Source organism: Hemiscyllium ocellatum, chromosome 12 (genome assembly GCF_020745735.1).
Source record: "Hemiscyllium ocellatum isolate sHemOce1 chromosome 12, sHemOce1.pat.X.cur, whole genome shotgun sequence".
Lineage (NCBI taxonomy): Eukaryota > Metazoa > Chordata > Chondrichthyes > Orectolobiformes > Hemiscylliidae > Hemiscyllium > Hemiscyllium ocellatum.
The window spans coordinates 76,785,151-76,803,212 of record NC_083412.1 but is presented as its reverse complement, the minus strand read 5'-3'; the positions used below and the strand labels follow the sequence as shown (position 1 = coordinate 76,803,212).

The following is an 18,062-nucleotide window of genomic DNA, read 5'->3' as shown; positions in this document are numbered from 1 at the left end:
GCCAAAAACAAGTCGCTTAAACCTTTCAAATGCCATATACGTCTGATCAGGTATTTCCTGAAGATATGAAATATTTGACATTACCCATCTGGAGCTAAGTCACTTTTTTACTGCTTCATATCAGTGGCAGTTACCTCAAGAAGAGGGAGTAAACCTCGTAAGCTGCCCCTGAAAACTTATTCTGCAGTAATAAAGAACCAATGTTGGACTAGCGCCTTTAATCACAAATGCTACCCGCTCAAAAGAAGTAAAGAAGGCACACAATTTTGCTCCTCAAACTTAGGAATTAAGTGACCAAACTAAAACAAAACAGAAAATACTAGAGAAACTTGGCAGTTCCTACAGAGCGATAAAAAACCAGAATTAATGTTGAGTCCATTGACCAAACTGAGTGGCCTCCACCCTTAAATCTGAGACAGTAACATTTTCATGGCACTTGACAAGATTCCTGCCTCTTAACTCAAGCTGACAGTTCAAGTTCGCTTTCCAGCCATTTTTCCTTGCACTTCCCCATTTCTCAGTTTTAAACCATATAGATCTTCGTAATAGTTAAACCCAAAGATGCCCACATGAGATGGCCCCCTTCTAGGATTGGGAGTTGGGGGAAGGAAGGAGAAAGGGGGTTATGGAATCAGAGTCTTGTTATCTTGTCGCTTTTAATCTTTCTGTTTGCAGTTTCCTCGATTGACATTTCCTAAATCCTCTCCAGACAACCACAGAATTTATATCCACAGTCATATTTGGTGATATCCCTTTTGTTGAAAAAAACATGCAACAATACAATGTTCAGTGTGTCCAAAGGACATATATGGTTACATTTCACTGTCATGACACAAATGATGATTCTGGGAGCAGGGGCCACACAATGACAGTGCTGATTCTGGGGGCACTTCAACATGCAAGGACACTGGGAAGGGAGTCACCCTGATGGACAGTGGGTTGCTCTGGGGTATCCACTTGGTTGCTGTGATAGGCTGTATCAGTGCTGGGTCAGTGACGAAGCGAACATGGTGATGACAGTGACTCTGGGGTCACTGCGACTGGGATGTGTCAGATGGGTTCTGACTTTGGAACATAGATGATGGGTGTTGCACACTGGGAAAGGGGGCTCAGTGATGAGTGGGTAATTAATTTCAGCGAGGTGCTTTGATGGGTGGTAGCTCTGGGGGAGTGCAGTGCTGGTGAGGGGCTGGGTGTGGGCAGTGACAATGGCAGGGGTGGGGGGCTATGATGGGCAGGAGGTGGAGAGTCGACATGACTCTGGAGGGCATTGTGAAAAGCGGGCTCCATGACTTTGGGGGGGTGATGTGATAGACGGGCTCCATGACTCGGGGGGGGGGGGGGGTGGGCGCTGTGACATTCTGGCTCTGTGACTCTGGGGGGCGCTGTGACAGGCAGGCTCCGTCGCTCTGGGGGGGTGGGGGGGGCGCTGTGACATTCGGGCTCTGTGACTCTGGGGGGAGGGGGCGCTGTGACATTCGGGCTCTGTGACTCTGGGGGGAGGGGGCGCTGTGACATTCGGGCTCTGTGACTCTGGGGGGAGGGGGCGCTGTGACATTCGGGCTCTGTGACTCTGGGGGGAGGGGGCGCTGTGACAGGCCGGCTCCGGGACTCTGGGGGGAGGGGGTGCTGTGACAGGCGGGCTCTGTGACTCTGGGGGGCGCTGACACAGGCGGGCTCCGTGACTCTGGGGGGTGCTGTGACGGGCGGTCTATGTGACGCTTTGGGGGGGGGGGGGGGTGGGTGTAATTGCTGTGACGGGCGGGCTCCGTGACTCTGGGGGGTGCTGTGATGGGAGGACTCCGTGACTCTGGAGGGCGCTGTGACGGGCGGTCTATGTGACGCTTTGGGGCGGGTGTAATTGCTGTGACGGGCAGTCTCCGTGACTCTCGGGGGCGCTGTGACGGGAGGTCGGTCTTGTCTGTCGGTCGGTCGGGACTCGCCGTAACTCCGGCAGCCGCCGCTCGAGTTTTGCGAGTCCCGTCCCGCCGGTTCGGAGGCGCTGACTTTCTTCCGAAGTGGCCGCCGCCGCCGCCTCACCCCCGGACGATCATGTTCAAGAAATCGCGGAGGAATTTCAGGCGGCGGAACGACTCGGAGGAGGAGGAGCGGGAGGATGGAGTGGCCGAGGGGGGAGGACATGGAGGCCTGGCGGCCGAGGCCCCGCTCACCAACAACAGCCACGAGAAAGGCGCTGAGCTGCTGCAGCCGCCGCCGCTGCCGACTCCTCCAGCAGCTCCTCAGATCGGCAGCAGCTGTGAGGCGGGGGCCGTCCTCCCGCTGCTGGGCCATCCCGCGATCGGGCTGCCGGGCCCCCTGGCGCCTGTCAGCGCCCTGCCCGCCGCCCCGGCTCCCCTCAAAGCAGGGCCCGGCCTCGCTCCTCCCAGAGCCGCCTCAGGCCTCGCACTTGCGAAAGCCGGGCCCTGCGTCGCTGTCGCAAGACTCGCCGCCAAAGACAAGAAACGGAGCCGCGAGAAGGAAGCGCCCAGGGCGGCGCTGCTCAGCTTCCAGGATGAGGAGGAAGGTGAGGAGAGGCCGCCCGCCCGCAGGCCCGGCTCTGGCTCCAGGGAGGAGAGGAGAGGGGAGGGGAGGGAGGAACAAGGCTGCTCAGGGACTCTGGTCATAGTCACTGAAATTGTAAACTATTGCATCCACTTACACCACTTAATGACTAATCTCAAACAGCCACATCGCCGCTGTTTGCCCAGTTTACCCAATAAACAACTCCCATGTCATTTTATTTCCTCCACCTCTTGTGGTTTCGTGGGGACGAAATCCACGTCTCTGCCCCTGTCTTCCTGAGCCAACGATAAAATCATGTTAGTAATTTGCGCCCATGATGAGAAATGTCGAGAAGCACAGCCATCTGTGTGAGATAAGTACACGCTCTAGACCATGGAAGGTGGAATGGCTATAACAATTTTTAAAATCTCAAGGACAACTTTCAAGCAGCTGAACATTTTCATGTTTTGCAGCATCTCGGGAGGGGACGGAAACTTTTGAAATCAATAAAAATGCAGACAAAGGCTAGATCATTATTAAATTACACATTTAGTTTCATACGTTAGTATGTTTTGATCTTGAATATGAATCCTAATTATTTGGAAATGTGTAAATTCATCTTTTGCAACCAACATTTATTTGCAAAGGGCAGTCATCTTTGACAAATATGTTTTTCTTTTTGAAGAAGTGACTGCTCGGAAAAGTAAAGAAATTAGTAATCATTTAGTTCATATGAGTTTTTGGATGGAGCTAGATAAGGAGTATAATAAGAGGTTTGAATAAGAGGTTAAAATAAAATTCAAGTATATGGTATGAGAAAAAATGCAGCAATGTGGATAGAAAAGCTGAATGCCCCAGTTAATTAGCATTTCAGTTCAATGACATTTTATTAGGACTGATAGATCTTGAATAGAATGTTAGCTATTAGATAGAGAACAATTAGGGGGAATGTGTAATGTTAGGACAAAAGGTTATCACAAACCAAAATATGAACTTGTTTCTGTGTGTAGATGCTCTCTGACTGGCTGTGTATTTCCTATATTTTCTGTTTTTGTTTCAGATTTCCAATATCTAGGTTTTTGATTTTGTTATATGCTAAATATATGTTGCTTGAATTAGGGGATTATACCTTGAATTTTTCTAATGATACAATGGCTTAACCAATGAAATCAGATCCAATTTGGATAGGTAAGTGATGTTATACAGGTTTGGGACAAATCAAAGATGGCAAATATTTGCAAGCTTTGAGAAGATTTGTAGCTCATGTTGAGGTTCTGGATGTAGGTTTGTTTTCAGACGTTTTATCACCATACTAGGCAACATCTTCAGTGAGCATCTGCAGTCCTCACTTTCTCCTAACATCTTCAGTGAGCAAAAATAAAAGCAAATTACTGCAGATGCTGGAATCTGAAAACAAAAGAGACAATGCTGGAAAATCTCAGCAGGTCTGGCAGCATCTGTAAGGAGAGAAAAGAGCTGACATTTTGAGTCTACCTGACCCTTTGTCAAATTAAAAACAGGGAGAAGTAGGGAGGCATTTATACTAGGCTGAGAGAAGGTGAGTCATGGCTCCAGAAGCAAAGGTAGCAATAAAGAGGTGATAATGACAGTGCATAGAGAGATTATAGGGAGATTAGGAGCTGTGAATGACCAAGGCTGAAGCCAGTGCTATGTGACAAAATATGTGAAGCAGAGGCAAGATGGAAAATGGGAGAAGGGTAGCAAAGGGGGAAGAGGAGAGGAAAAAGGTGATGAGAGAGTAGGGAGTGAGAGAAAGAGACAGTCAAGAAATAATAGGTACAGAACAGTGAAAAAAAATAAAATAAATGAAATAAAATTGTGGGGCAGAATGAAAACAGAGGGGTCGAGATGGGATAATTATCTGAAGTTGTTGAATTCCGTGTTGTGACTGGCAGGCTGTAACGTGCCTAGTCAGAAGATGAGATGCTGTTCTTCCCGTTTGCGCTGAGCTTCACTGGAACACTGCAGCAGGTCAAGGACAGACATGTGGGCATGGGAGCAGAATTGTGTTTTGAAGTGGCAAGCCAAAGGAAGGTTCGGGACCTGATTGCATGCAGACCGAAGGCGCTCAGTGAAGCGATCACCCAGTCGCCGTTTTGTCTCTCTGATATAGAGGAGACCACATTGGGAGCAACGAATTGAAAGAGGTACAAGTGAAACGCTGCTTAATCAGAAATGAGTGTTTTGGTCCTTGGATGGTGAGCATGGAAGAGGTAAAGGGGCAGGTATTGCACCTTCTGCGATTACATGGGAAAGTGCCGCGTGTGATGGGAGAGGTGTTCGGTGTGATGAAGAAGTAGACTAGGTTGTCCCGGAGGGAACGATCTCTGCGGAATGCAGACGGGGAGGGAAAGGAAGATGTGTTTAGTGTTGGAGTTGGCGAAAATGGTGGAGGATTATTCTTTGTATGTGAAGGCTGGTGGGATGAAAGGTGACAACAAGCGGGTCCCTATCCTTGTTCTGGGTGGGGAGGGAGGGAGTGAAGGTCGTGGCGCGGGAGATGGACCGCATGCTGTAGAGAGCCCTGTCAACAACTGTAGGTGGGAAGCCATGGTTGGAGAAGAAGGAGCACATATTAAGAGCACAGTTTTGGAAAGTGGCCTCATCGGAACAAATGCGGTGGAGGCGAAGGAGCTGAGAGAAAGGGATAGAGTCCTTACAGGATGTAGGGTGAGAAGAGCTGTAGTCCAGATAGCTGTGGGAGTCAGTGGGTTTGTAATGGACATTAGTGGATAGACCATTGTCGGAAATGGAGACAGAAAGGTCAAGGAAAGGAAGGCAAGTGTCGGAGATGGACCAGGTGAAGGTGATGGAGGGATGGAAATTGGAAGCGAAGTTTATGAATTTTTCCAGGTCCTCTGTTTCACCCATCTCTCCCCGCCCCCCTATCCCCCACATACTTTGTCAGCTTTGGTCATTCATAGCTCCTAATCTCCCTATAATCTCTCTATGCACTGTCATTATCACTTCTTTATTGCTACCTTTGCTTCTGGAGCCATGACTCACCTTCTCTGTCTAGTATAAATACCTCCCAATTTCTCCCCTTTTTTAAAGCTTTGACAAAGGGTCAGTTAGATTCAAAACGTCAGCTCTTTTCTCTCCTTACAGATGCTGCCAGACCTGAGATTTTCCAGCATCTTCAGTGAGCCTCTGAATGAAGCACTGGTGATGTAGCCCGCTTTCTATTTATATGTTTGAATTTCCTAGGGTTGGTAATGTCTTTTCCTGTGGTGACATCATTTGCTATGATGATGTCATTTCCTGTTCTTTTCTCAGGGGTCATAAGTGGGTGGTTTGCTGCATTAGAACATAACTTCAACGAGCCACCACACAATGCAGAGCAGAGGAAAATCAACTGTAGTGCATTCAAAAAGAATGGATACCTGATGAACACAGTCTGCCACTTTCTGAGCAACAAACCCAAACAAGCAGGCAAATCACGTCCAGAAACCCTAGCCACTCTCCCCTGCATCAAAGACATCTTGGAAATGACTGGCAGACTACTCAGACCCCTTGGCTACATGGTAGCCCACAAGCTCACCAACACATTAAAACAGCAGCTTATGAACTTGAAAGACCCTATACAGACAACAAGCAAAAGTAATATCATTTTCAAAATACATTGCAAGAACTGTAACAAACACTATATCAGACAAACAGAAAACTAGCCACCAGGATACACGAACATCAACAAGCCACAAGACAATGTGATCCCCTCTCACCAGTATCCTTACATACAGATGAGGAAGGACACCACTTCAATTGGAACAACACATCCATCCTTGGCCAAGCCAAATGGAGAGACACACGAGAATTCCTAGAAGCATGACATTCCAACTGAAACTCCATCAATAAACGCATTGACTTGGATCCCAATTACCACCTCCTGAGAAAAATAACAGGAAATTACGTCACCTAGGAAGCTCAAACATATAAATAGAAAGCGGGCTACACTACCAGTGCTTCATTCGGAGGTTCACTGATTATGTTACCTTGTGTGGTGACGAAACATCTGAAAACGAGCCTTCCAGATGAGCGAGCAAACCTACATCCAGTTCTAGATGGAAGCCCATACATTAGATAATTCTCAGTCTCTTACAAATTATTGTGCATCTTGCAGCATCAGAGTCAATATTTATCAACCTACAAGAGTTAATTTTTAGATAAAACAAAATTGATCTGCCAGCTTTGGGTATTTTTTTGTGCTAAGAATAATTAAAGATGGAATTAGATCACGTCTGTAATTGAACAGTTTTAAATATATTGGAAGGAAGGGAGTGTAACTGAAGTATTGAAAACTGTCTATGTAAAAATAGCATTATCTTGGAATTGTGGGCATAAAGTCTGTTTACTATCTCAAGCTCAATAATAATTCCTATTAGGCTATCAACTGCACTGCAAACTTTGAGCTCAAGCCTTTATTATTAAACAAGTTATTAAAAGGTCCAAACACCAACAAATTATTGATATGCTATGAAATGCAAATTTTTATTGCAAGCCTTAATTTCAACATCATAGATTTTACGTTATTGACAAAAATGACAGCAAAAGTACTTATTTATTTTCATGATCCCATTTGATTTCTGCTTCTTTAAGCAGTTTAGGAATTTAACTCATAGTCTCTGAATTATTGCTTTTGTGTTTGAACCATATTTAAATATGCTTGTGGTTAGACTTTGCAATAGAAAATGGGTAGAAGTGCATCCAACAAACCAGATACTAATGCTTTATTGTAATTATACAAGTGGTTAGACGAATAACACCAAGACCAGTGTACTGCATTCCTCACAACTTGGCAAATTGTCGATAATGTAAGTGCAACTGACCTCATAGATACTTGACTAGTGAGCAGTGTCACAAAAGAGAAGCTTTTATGATCAAGTGATTGTCTGTCAGTAGAAGAGAAAAGGTGTCTTAGTGATTAGAGAATCTTTTCAAGTTTTGTTTTTGTTTTAATCATTAGATTATCAAAATGACGTCTAACTTTTTGAAAGACTTTCAAACTTTCAATTAAGTTTTTGTTGAATAGGAGAGTTCCTTAGTGTAAGTTCCACATGCCTGCTGTTTAAACATTCATATTTATCTTTTTCTTTTCTTGTCTGCAGAAGAAGAGGTTTTTAAAGTGAAGAAATCAAATTACAGTAAAAAGATTGTAAATAAACTCAAGAAAGAGTACAAGGAGGATCTTGAAAAATCCTTGGCAAAAAGTGACCTGAATTCTCAGGTTTCAAGTAAGTACAAGCATTGCAGAGGTGACCAGTTCATTGTTTTATTTATACCTGCTGTAAATGGGTTGTCTTAAAACCAGCCAATGCACTTTGTATTCCATAAATACGCTTTTCATATCTGCTATAAACCCTGAATTGTGAAATGTTACTTTCAGGGATCTGAGTTGCTAGTAAAACAAAAAGTTCTGAGCAAAGTAAGTTTGTGTACATTCAAGCCATAGTTTCTAATAATTGTTTCTTACCCTGCACCCAGTCTTCCACTCTTCATTAATTTCAGATCCAAGGAAATGTTGTCTATGTCCTAACTCATCTCTCACAAAGTTCCATTTGCCTTCCACTGCTGTGCTTACCTACACTCCAGGAATTTCTCAAATTTAAAATTCTCATTCCTGTGCTCAAATTGCATTGTGATTCAGTCTGTCTATCTTTGCACAAGTTTTGCAATCTAAAGTAAGAGAAAACCTGATAACTGCTAACTCTGTTAATTAAATATTGTTAAATATTCAGTGTGTTTTCAAAGATTTTGAATATGTCCCTTACTTTATTGGTCAACAGGTAATCTGAAGGCAGCATGTAGGCTGAACTAGACCAGTGACCCATGATGGTATATAACTGTCTGTGGAGGATTGCAGTGATTTGCAGATGAAGTTAATGTTGATATTTGGTATTCCACCATTTCCAGAGAGATAGTGTAGTTTATAAATTAATGTAAATATGTTTATACAGAATGCTGGTAAATTACCTGTTTGATGTGATGGGTGTTGGTTTTTAGTATGTCCTGAAAGTATATACTTATCGTTTTCAAAGTTATAGAAGTCATATTTTGGCACATAATATTATCAAAGAAATCCAAGTATAGTGGCAAACATTCCTTTCAGTAATTGCATTTGCAAGACAAGGCAATGAGGTTCATTGTGGAATATGTCATTGGTATAGAATGCATCTTCATTTAATAACTACCTTAACACTTAAATTAATTTCAGAAGCAATAGCAAGAAATTGCTACAATACGAACTTTCTTAGTGTGAAGAATAATCTACCTTTTGATAGCTTTTGTATATATTTGCAATGAAAATTGAATGTATACAACAATTTTATTTCCACAATACATAGAATGAATTTGAAGGATTGTCTTTGATAAAAGAAAACATACATGAGTTATGCATTGTTTGTAGGTTATGCCTGCTGAATTAGCTGTATTTATCATGACACTGTTGCAGGACTGAACAAAATTATTTTCTAATTCTACTTAAAAACCTTTTAAAAATTGTGACTGAAAAAACTGAGTCAACCTCAAATGAACTAATTCATCCTGACAAGGAATTGCAGCGAAAGCATCCATTCAACCTGTTAAAATAAATATAAAAAAAGTTAGTATTTGTGCCTTGTAACATCATAGCAATTTGATGTAGCAATTTTTCATTTTAGCTTAAGTATTATGAGCAGTAGAAATCCTGTTTGTCATGCCAAAATATGCCAAATGTTAGAGTTTGACTTTTGTTAATTTCCTGCTGTTCAAAATATAGATTTCATGTTGAATTGACAGTATCCAATGTTCTTAAGTTTTTTCTGTCCGAATTATGCGACTATCTGCAGCAGCATTTTCTTTCTCAGCAGATGTCACAGTAGATAAACCTGCCTTGGTGAAGGAACCTGTACAAGATGATGGCCAAAGTGAGAAAGGAGAGGAGGAAATGGAGGTAGACAGTGATGAGCAGGATGAAGAAGGCAAAGCCAAAGCTGTGGGAGCATTTGCTAACACTCTATCTACACTAAATGCACTTCGACCAGGTGTGAAATGTGTGCAAACATGAAATGCCTTAGTGATTTTTATTTTGACCTCTAGATAACCATTTTGCAAGTTTCTGAGCATTATACTGAATGGAATTTACCATACAGGTAAACTGTTGTCCTGGCAACACTCAAAAATAAATTCTCAAAGGAAGCAAGCAACAATAATTTACTACAAATCACTTTTTGTGGCAATATAGTAAAGCAGTTTTATTTCAAGTGTTTTAGTATGATTTAACTGTAGAAAATCTGATCAGTTTTTCTTCATTTCACCAAATCGCGTAGTAATTTATATGTTGAAATGTTGAAATTCCTATTATGTACCCATGTGCTTCTGTGACTTTTTAACTGTGTATTGAGTGCTTTAAAATATTGGAAACTAGTGAGTTGGCTGGGCATATGCATTGCATAACTTTCCGGGATATAAATAAAACTGTATATAACTTAAAGGGAACTTTGCAGTTAATACAGCTAATGCTTTTAGGAGAAATTCCGGATGCTGCTTTTATCCATGCTGCTCGCAAAAGGAGGCAGATGGCTCGTGAGCTTGGGGATTGTCCTGCTGTAGAAATTGAGACAAGTACGAACCGACTTGTACGTGAAGATGAGAATGATGCTAGTGATGATGATGATGAGAAGCGCAGGATTGTTTTTTCGGTGAAGGAGAAAACACAAAGGCAAAAGATTGCGGAAGAAATAGGTCAGTGCTTGTACAGGACAGTTATGTAGAGCATCATTTAATGGCATCAATGACCTTGCACTCAGTGATCGCCAAACTGTCACTGATCTGTAATACACATTTGCTTATAAACTTTGATCTTGTTCTGCTGGAATTAGTATTCATTGGAAATTGATTTCTGTGTGTCCCAGTCCACGGAGCCTGGAACCAATGACTTACATGCCTCCTGAACGAATCATATTGAAGAACTTTTACTGATACATGCCAAGTTTTGGAATGAGCAAGTTCTCTGGCAAGTTCACTGACCGTTATAGGATCATGCAGCACGGAAACAAAACCTTCAGTCCAACTCTTCCATGACGACCTGGTTTCCCAAACTAAACTAGTCCCATTTACCTGGGTTTAGCCCATATCGCTCTGAACCTTTTTTATTCATGTACCTATTTTAAATGTTGTAACTGTACTTGCATCTACTGCTTTCTCCAGCAGTTCATGCCACATATGAACCCCTACCTGTGTGGAAAATTTGCCCCTCAGGTCTCTCATTTTTCTCCTCAGCTTAAAATTATGCCCTCTTGTTTTGAACTCTAGGCAAAAAACTTCTCCTATTCACCTTACGAGACCCTTCATGATTTTATAAACCTCTATCAGGTCATGTCTCAACCTTCCATGCTCCAGTTAAAAAAGTCCCAACCTCGCCTTACCCTCCAGTCCCGGTAGCATCCTTGTAAATTTTTTCTGTACCCTTTCCAATATAAGAATGTCCTTCCTAGAGCAGGGTACTCCAAAAGTGGACTCACCAATGTCCCATACAACCACATCATTCCCAATTCCTATCCTCAGTGGTCTGAGCAATGAAGGCAAGCATGCTAAATGCCTTCTTAGCCACCTTGCCTACCTGTGATGCAACTTTGAAGGAACTATGCACCTGTCTCTCTTTTCAAAGACACTCCCCAGGGCCCTACCATTAATTGTGTAAGACCTGCGAATGATAATTTTGTGATTAGAATATCAACCAGACAAGGAAAAGTCTCAAGAAAGAGCTTCATGATTGCAGTAATGTCAAGTTAAAACAGCCTGACAGTAATACTCAACTGGTTGCCCTCTTACTTCTGAACAGGGATCGAAGGAAGTGATGATGAAGCACTGGATACAACAGAGCAGGATGAAGAATTAAAGATGTGGGAACAGGAGCAGATCCGAAAAGGAATTAGTGTCCCTCAGGTAACAATTTTCTTAATTTAACCTGCTAATTTATGTTGGCAAGTAGGCTGTCACTAACTCAAATATAAAACTTTTGGTTTACGTTTCCTTTTTTAAAAAATTCATTGAAGTCTTTATAGAATCAAATGTTTTGAACATGAACATCAAATTATTTTTAGTGTTGACTATTCTAATAGCCCTGCATTTAAATGTTCGTTCACTGTCTTATTTTGACACTGGTCAATTCAAGTAGCAAGTGTATTTACTACTAAGAAAACAATCACTAAGCAGTGTTTTTTTTAACCTGAAATTTTGCTTTTTCCCAAAATATAAAGTTTTTAAACATTTCTAATGAAATAGCATGTTATCCAAAATGAATACAAGAGTACAGTACTTGGAAAGGGAATTATTTAATTTCTTTTTAAAAATGCATATATGTGAAGTAAACTAAACAGGTAGAAGTTACAACTAATTTCCTTTATCTGTTTGCCATGAAGATATTGATATTTGGACTTGTATATATTGTATTGTGTGTGTGCAAGAGAGAAAGATATCTAAGTTATATTACAAAGTTAAGATTTTTATTGTACCTTCAGGAAAAGCAGAAGTAAAATTTGGTGTATGTAGTCATAATGTTTCTTTTCTGTGCAGGTGCAAAGCAGCCATCCAACCGATTCAACTAATGTTTACTACCAGAACAGCTACCAGGCTATGCCATATGATTCTTCCTACAACCTTCCTTATACATTTAGCACCTATGGAACAACAGAATCTAAACCAATCAAGACAGATAATGCTATTGCTTTCAAACCTTCCATTAATGAGATGCCTCCTGTTACTATTGATTTGGTAAAGAAACGCCTTAAAGACAGGTAGGGCAGACCAGCTCTCTCAAACAGGCTTCTGAGACCTGTGCTGTAGCTTTCTATCCTTCAGGCACAAAATAGCCTGCTGAAGAAGTGACAGAATTGTGTCGTGGGACTTTCACTAAGCAGCACATATTCTACATAAGAAGACATCAGCCAGTATTCGATGTTGTCTTGGAACACGACATCGGTTATGACTGTGTGACTGCAGTCTTTTGTGTTTTAAGAATGCAATATCATATTTGCACTTCTGAAACTGATCCCAATAACTTTTAAAGAATTGGATCTTAGAGAGTCTTGTGCAAGTGTGACATAAGGCAAGATTTAAGAAAATATATTATATGTTTCTACTGTAAAGTGAAAGTTTATTGATCAACTGTTGAATCTATTGCAACATTTAGTACAGTGAGAAGACGTTTATGACAAAAATACCTGTTACTTTATTCAGTTCACTTGAAGTATAAAGTCCATTCGCATCTATCCATGAAATCTAAGAAAGGAAAAATCTAAGAATTTTAATATAGAAGTAATTTCTACATAAATACCTTGGATGTTTGGAGCGTCAAGTCTCACAATATATTGAGTGTGAGAATGGAGGATATTTGTATTGACAGTGATGAGGAATGCCTTGAGAAGCTGGAATCTAAGACAGTATAGGTACAAAAATCGTTAAGTTAGATGTAATTTTGGTTTGCTATTTTGACCCATTTGAGGTTGTACAACCATAATTTTATTCCCAGGCCCTCAATTTCATGTTAAATGAGGAAAGCAAAGTATACTCTTGAGAAAGACTAAAGAATCATCTAGTTTCTGAGACAATCTTAGGGCCAATCTGATCAATTATTATGTAATTTCTTTCTTCATTGATGCTAGTTAAACAAATAAATACTGTAGTAGTCACTCTTCTCATCAGTCTATCAGGCTGTGTTCCATTCAATGATCATTTCAGTTTTTATTGCAATTTTGTCTAAACTACCACTCGTTTATCCCCCATGCAGTCAGTTGATCTTGGAATAGTTTGAGTCCATTTCTACCACTGAATCAAAACGTGTAGTACAGTATAGAAAACCAAAAGAGAGACATTGTGCTTTTAGAAGGATTAAATTTATAATTAGTTTTTGTTCAAAACAAAAGTCAAGAGGATAAGTCTGATTGAGTGCAGGGACAATTATACTTCAATTTTTCCTTGCTGCAAAGTAGTCTCTGCCTCTCATTCTAGGGGACTTGACTCCACAACAGTTATTGGATTAGATTTTAATGTCTCTGATGCATGGGATTTTGTGAAATGTATATGAATTAAACTAGAAATTTATTTATCATTCACTTCAGAGTAGAAAGTATTGGGCTTTCATACTCAAACATTCAAAATTTACGAACAGAACTCTCCTATGCTGTGCCAGAGATATCTTTTATTATTGCTCTGGTTTGCTGGCTATGAATTGACCTTTTCAGGTATTGATCTCAAGCCAGTAGCATGGTAATACTGTAACTTTAGAATTCAATTTATTAATTGTACAGCATAAAGATCTTTGCCCCGTGGAGTGAGGCATATATTTGTCCCTAAAGAGACAAGTTCAACAATGTACCGATGCCAAAATGGTTTCCTAGTGGGACTATTGGATTATTCACATTGTTATAACACATAATGTCCTTAGTATAATTTGGTTAAAGAATATATTTGATGCTTCAATTTTGTCTGTGGTAACTGTAATATTCCTATTTAGTCTTTTAGGTCAATGGTCAAAATAATTTTCATGGATTGCTGTTGTTGTTAGGTTGGATTCAATGAAAGAAGTGCACAAAACAAATCAGCAACGGCTTGACAAACTTAATGAAGATCTGGAAAACTCATCGAAAACAATAGAAAGACTCGAAGGCATCACGGATGATAGTGGACGGTATAGATTTTTTCAAGAAATGCGAGGGTATGTCCGAGACTTGCTTGAGTGTTTCAATGAAAAGGTAAGTTGAAGTAATTGTTTATGGACTTCCTGCTTGTAAGTAAACCAAAAATTTAATTTCATGTATTAAGGGTCCTCACCACAAATGCCACTACACCGATCAAACAGATTGATGTTAATCTATGCATGCACCCTCTTGTACTGGATACTTTACATTCCAGCTACCCCCAACCAGATTCCTTTCTAATATTGTGAATACTGCACCTTAAAGTGTAAACATGATAGAGAAAATAGGTGGGTACCTGATGGCTGTACTTGACTAAAGCAAGAGGAGAAATTAATGGAATAGTAAGAGTAATTCCCTATATATTAAAAAAAAGTATAATCTCCATTTACTACATCACCATGTTTTCTGGAACTGCACAACTCTCATCAGTTCATAGCTAATTCTAGAAAAGCAACCTAAATGTTTTGCATTTGCTAAAGCCTAACTAGCTGTCCTGGTAATGACTTTGATTGTAGGGTTAATGTTTATTTAGACATTTTAATATTATTCTGTATTTCTCAAGGGAACAGTGGTTGAAGGGCATTTCAGTATACTTGAGCTGGTTGTTTCAAGTTAATGAATTGTTCAAAATATCAAAGAGACACATTGTCCAAAAGAAAATGACTACAGTCTGGTATGATGAACTTGGACTTGTGGCTGCAGTCCACTAGCTATTCTTACTGTTGTGAATGTGCTACGTGGGAAGCAATCATGTCCAAAACAAAAAGTTTGCCAATAGGTTCCATGCATGGTTCCCAGTAACTTTAGTGTAAACGGAAGAGAGTTGAAAATAAAAATTGAAAATAGACAACCTTGCCAAACAAAAGAACATTTGGACAAATTGGAAAATAAGTATGTTATGTCGGATGACAAGCTCATTCTTAAGTAACAAAGTAAGTGTACACAATTATGTCTTCAGCTTTATAGGGGCAGCACGGTGCCTCAGTGGTGAGCACTGCTGCCTCACAGCACCAGAGACCCGGTTTTGATTCGAAACTCCACAGTCGAAAGGTGTGCAGGTTAGGTGAATTGACCATGCTAAATTGCCCATAGTGTTCAGGGATATGTAGGCTGGAGGCATTAGTCAAGGAAAATATAGAGCAATAGGATAGGGGTTGGGTCTGGGTGGGATGCTCTTTGGAGGGTCACTGTGGGCTTGCTGGACCAAATTACCTGTTTTCACACTAGGGAATCTATGATCTTCTGTATAGATCTTCAGTCAATTTCTTGGGAAAATATTTTAAAGAGCGAAGCATGATAAATACTAACATTTTCTTTCTAGCTAGGAACTTTCTAGCATCAATTTTTTTTTAATCCAGGCCATCTTAATGACCAGTATCTAATCAGGGCTGTGGATGTCACAAAATTGTTTGATTCTAAACATCCTGTGCTTTTGAGATGAGTTTACAGCCCTCCCATTACACATTGAAGGGAATCTGGATGAGTTAAACTGAAATTAACTCTGCTCTTGCGTTTTACTGTGAGTTTGAGGATATCTTGGGTTATAAGTAAGACTAGTTTAGTTTGGGAACATGGTCGGTGTGAACTAGTTGGACTGAAGGGTATGACGTTTATATCGTGACTCTTCTCATTTCCAGGGTCCTGTTTATTCGTGAATACTTTGACAATTTGCCTGAAAAGAAAACTTATGTGAATTTTGCATGACTGTGGTTTATTTTTGTATTAAATTAATTTTTGAATTTTCATCACTTAAATGTTCCAGCTCATGAGCTTTCAGAGTACCTTCTAACACTGAAAAGTTGCCACCTGTCAGATAAACTAATACAGAATACTTTCTGTAGTAAGTAGTGGTGAGAACTCTCAATACATTTGTTGAAGGAAATGAACTGTGAAATGTCATGCAAATGGAAGAGCAATAAAGCAGCCAAAATATAATGTACCACTCCTCTTCTTGCCCACCCAGAATATTTTCTTTTGTACCTGGCTCTGCTCAGCTTCAGAAACTTGAATGCAAAGCGGCATATGAACCTTCGTTAGAACTTCACCCTCCTTTTTGTAACTTTCTTGGTTTGAATTTTGACTGGAACGTTTTGGATGATTAATCAAGAATTTCTGTTGTCTGTGTTCCTTGAAATAAGTGGCTTCTTCCGTCTTAGGTGGCATAACAGATTCTAAATCTGAAATCTGGTAACTAGATCCAATATAAAATGAGTTTGAATTTAAGTACAGTACATTAAGTCTTCACTGTTTGGAATTCATGGCAACCATTTAGCCCAATGAAGCTTCTTGTTTGAACCAACCCTTCTCTTAGTCCTGTTTCCAATCATATTTCTGCTTTTTGTCTCCAGAAATAACTCCTCTTATTTATCCTAGGTTGGTTCTCTTTTTTTTTGTTTCCCCAAGAATTTATACTCAATTCAGACAAGCGTTCAACTTATCTTCAACTTCGTGTTCAACTTAATTCACTGTCAATCTCCATTCTAATCTTAAATCTCAGGTCATCCTTCTGTGAAAAAAGACTATCCCAATTTTCTTCAATGATTGACTAAGAAAATAAAAATACATTATAGTTCCTTTCAATTTATGTATAAATATTGTGAAGCAAAACTGCCTAATTGTGTTAAGGTAGAAACCAGCAATTAGAGAATGTCCTCCTGTCTCAAATTGCTGATTACTTAGTTTGCTTTTTCAGATCATTAGAAAGGGCATAGTATTCAAGGTACACTATTCAGACTTAAGCCCAAAGCACATTAAAGAAACTTTAGTATGGTTAAGTACTTCCCTAGATGAATTCTACATCCTTTTTCACATTCCATATGTAGAGATTTGAACCACACCTAGGTTGATGCTTTAGTGTGGCAGTCTTCCATCTTGTTACACATTGATTTGCACTGTGGTGGTTAACACTGCATTTAGTGTTGCCTTGTGTGACTCAGGAACTGCACTCTGGCATGCCAGTCTGCTGCAGTTGCTGAAGAGAGAGGCAGTAGGCTGTGAACGTGAACAGTTTGTGACTACTTTTCTCTTGGTTGTCTTTACACCCAGCTGAACTTTTAGTTTTTGCTTGTATTTTCTAATACGCTTTCAAACAGGCATCATGTTTGTTTACCTGGTGCATTACATTCCATCAACGTGTTGAGCAGAGATTCTAGGCTCCAAGCACCCACTGAAGCAAATATATTGGTCATAGTATGTTAGCCCAACTTGAGGTGAGGAGAAGCTGATCACTGAGGCACAAAGGTTTCTCCAAACATCAAAGCCTATAGTACCATTTTCTACACCAGTCGAGTTTGACTGACACTAAGCAGCTATCTTCATATTATATATCTCTACCTTAAGTGTCTCTTTAGGTGCATAGTTTATCTTGGGAAAAAGTTGAGTTACTTAAATGTTAGAGCCTCCATCTCAATGGATGATTATAATCTCAAACTGTTGTCCTACGTTTGTAAAATCTTAATGACAGTTTGAAGCTCTGCAATATAGTCTTGCTATCTTGCCTTAGATTTTTTTCTTGAAACTAAGAAGTACCGATGCATATTCTGAGAACCTGGGATATTAAGAAAATAACACATTCAGTTGATTGCACATACTCATTCTGTGGTTTGATATATTTTACCACAGAATAAGAATGTGCTATAAATCCTGAATTATGAGTTAATAAAAATGCAGCACTATCTTTGGTAGAAAATGAAAGGTAATAATTAAAAGCTTTAAGTGTCCACAATGCAGAGTAGAACCTAATAATCAAATTGTGATAACTAAAACTAGATTCATGTGTTTTAGAAGATGGCTCACCCTAATCTTCATCTATAACAGGAAGAAACAAAACATGCTAAATGTAAATGGACTAGTGACGTGAATGGC

General features: G+C 40.2%; 1 protein-coding gene across 2 annotated transcripts in view; it reads left to right on the top strand.

Annotated features, from left to right (window-relative positions):
• Positions 1-1,910: 1,910 nt before the first annotated feature.
• Positions 1,911-18,062, top strand: part of paxbp1 (PAX3 and PAX7 binding protein 1) — a 51,020-nt gene continuing 34,868 nt past the window's right edge. Inside the window, exons 1-7 of one of the 2 annotated variants that reach the window (XM_060833737.1) lie at positions 1,911-2,524; positions 7,629-7,754; positions 9,369-9,542; positions 10,027-10,242; positions 11,342-11,445; positions 12,076-12,296; positions 14,066-14,252. In XM_060833737.1, coding sequence (XP_060689720.1) covers positions 2,053-2,524; positions 7,629-7,754; positions 9,369-9,542; positions 10,027-10,242; positions 11,342-11,445; positions 12,076-12,296; positions 14,066-14,252 — 1,500 coding nt within the window. In that variant the 5' untranslated portion in view covers positions 1,911-2,052. Of the gene's footprint in view, positions 2,525-7,628; positions 7,755-9,365; positions 9,543-10,026; positions 10,243-11,341; positions 11,446-12,075; positions 12,297-14,065; positions 14,253-18,062 lie in introns of both variants that reach the window. The other variant, XM_060833736.1, reaches the window with a different exon arrangement.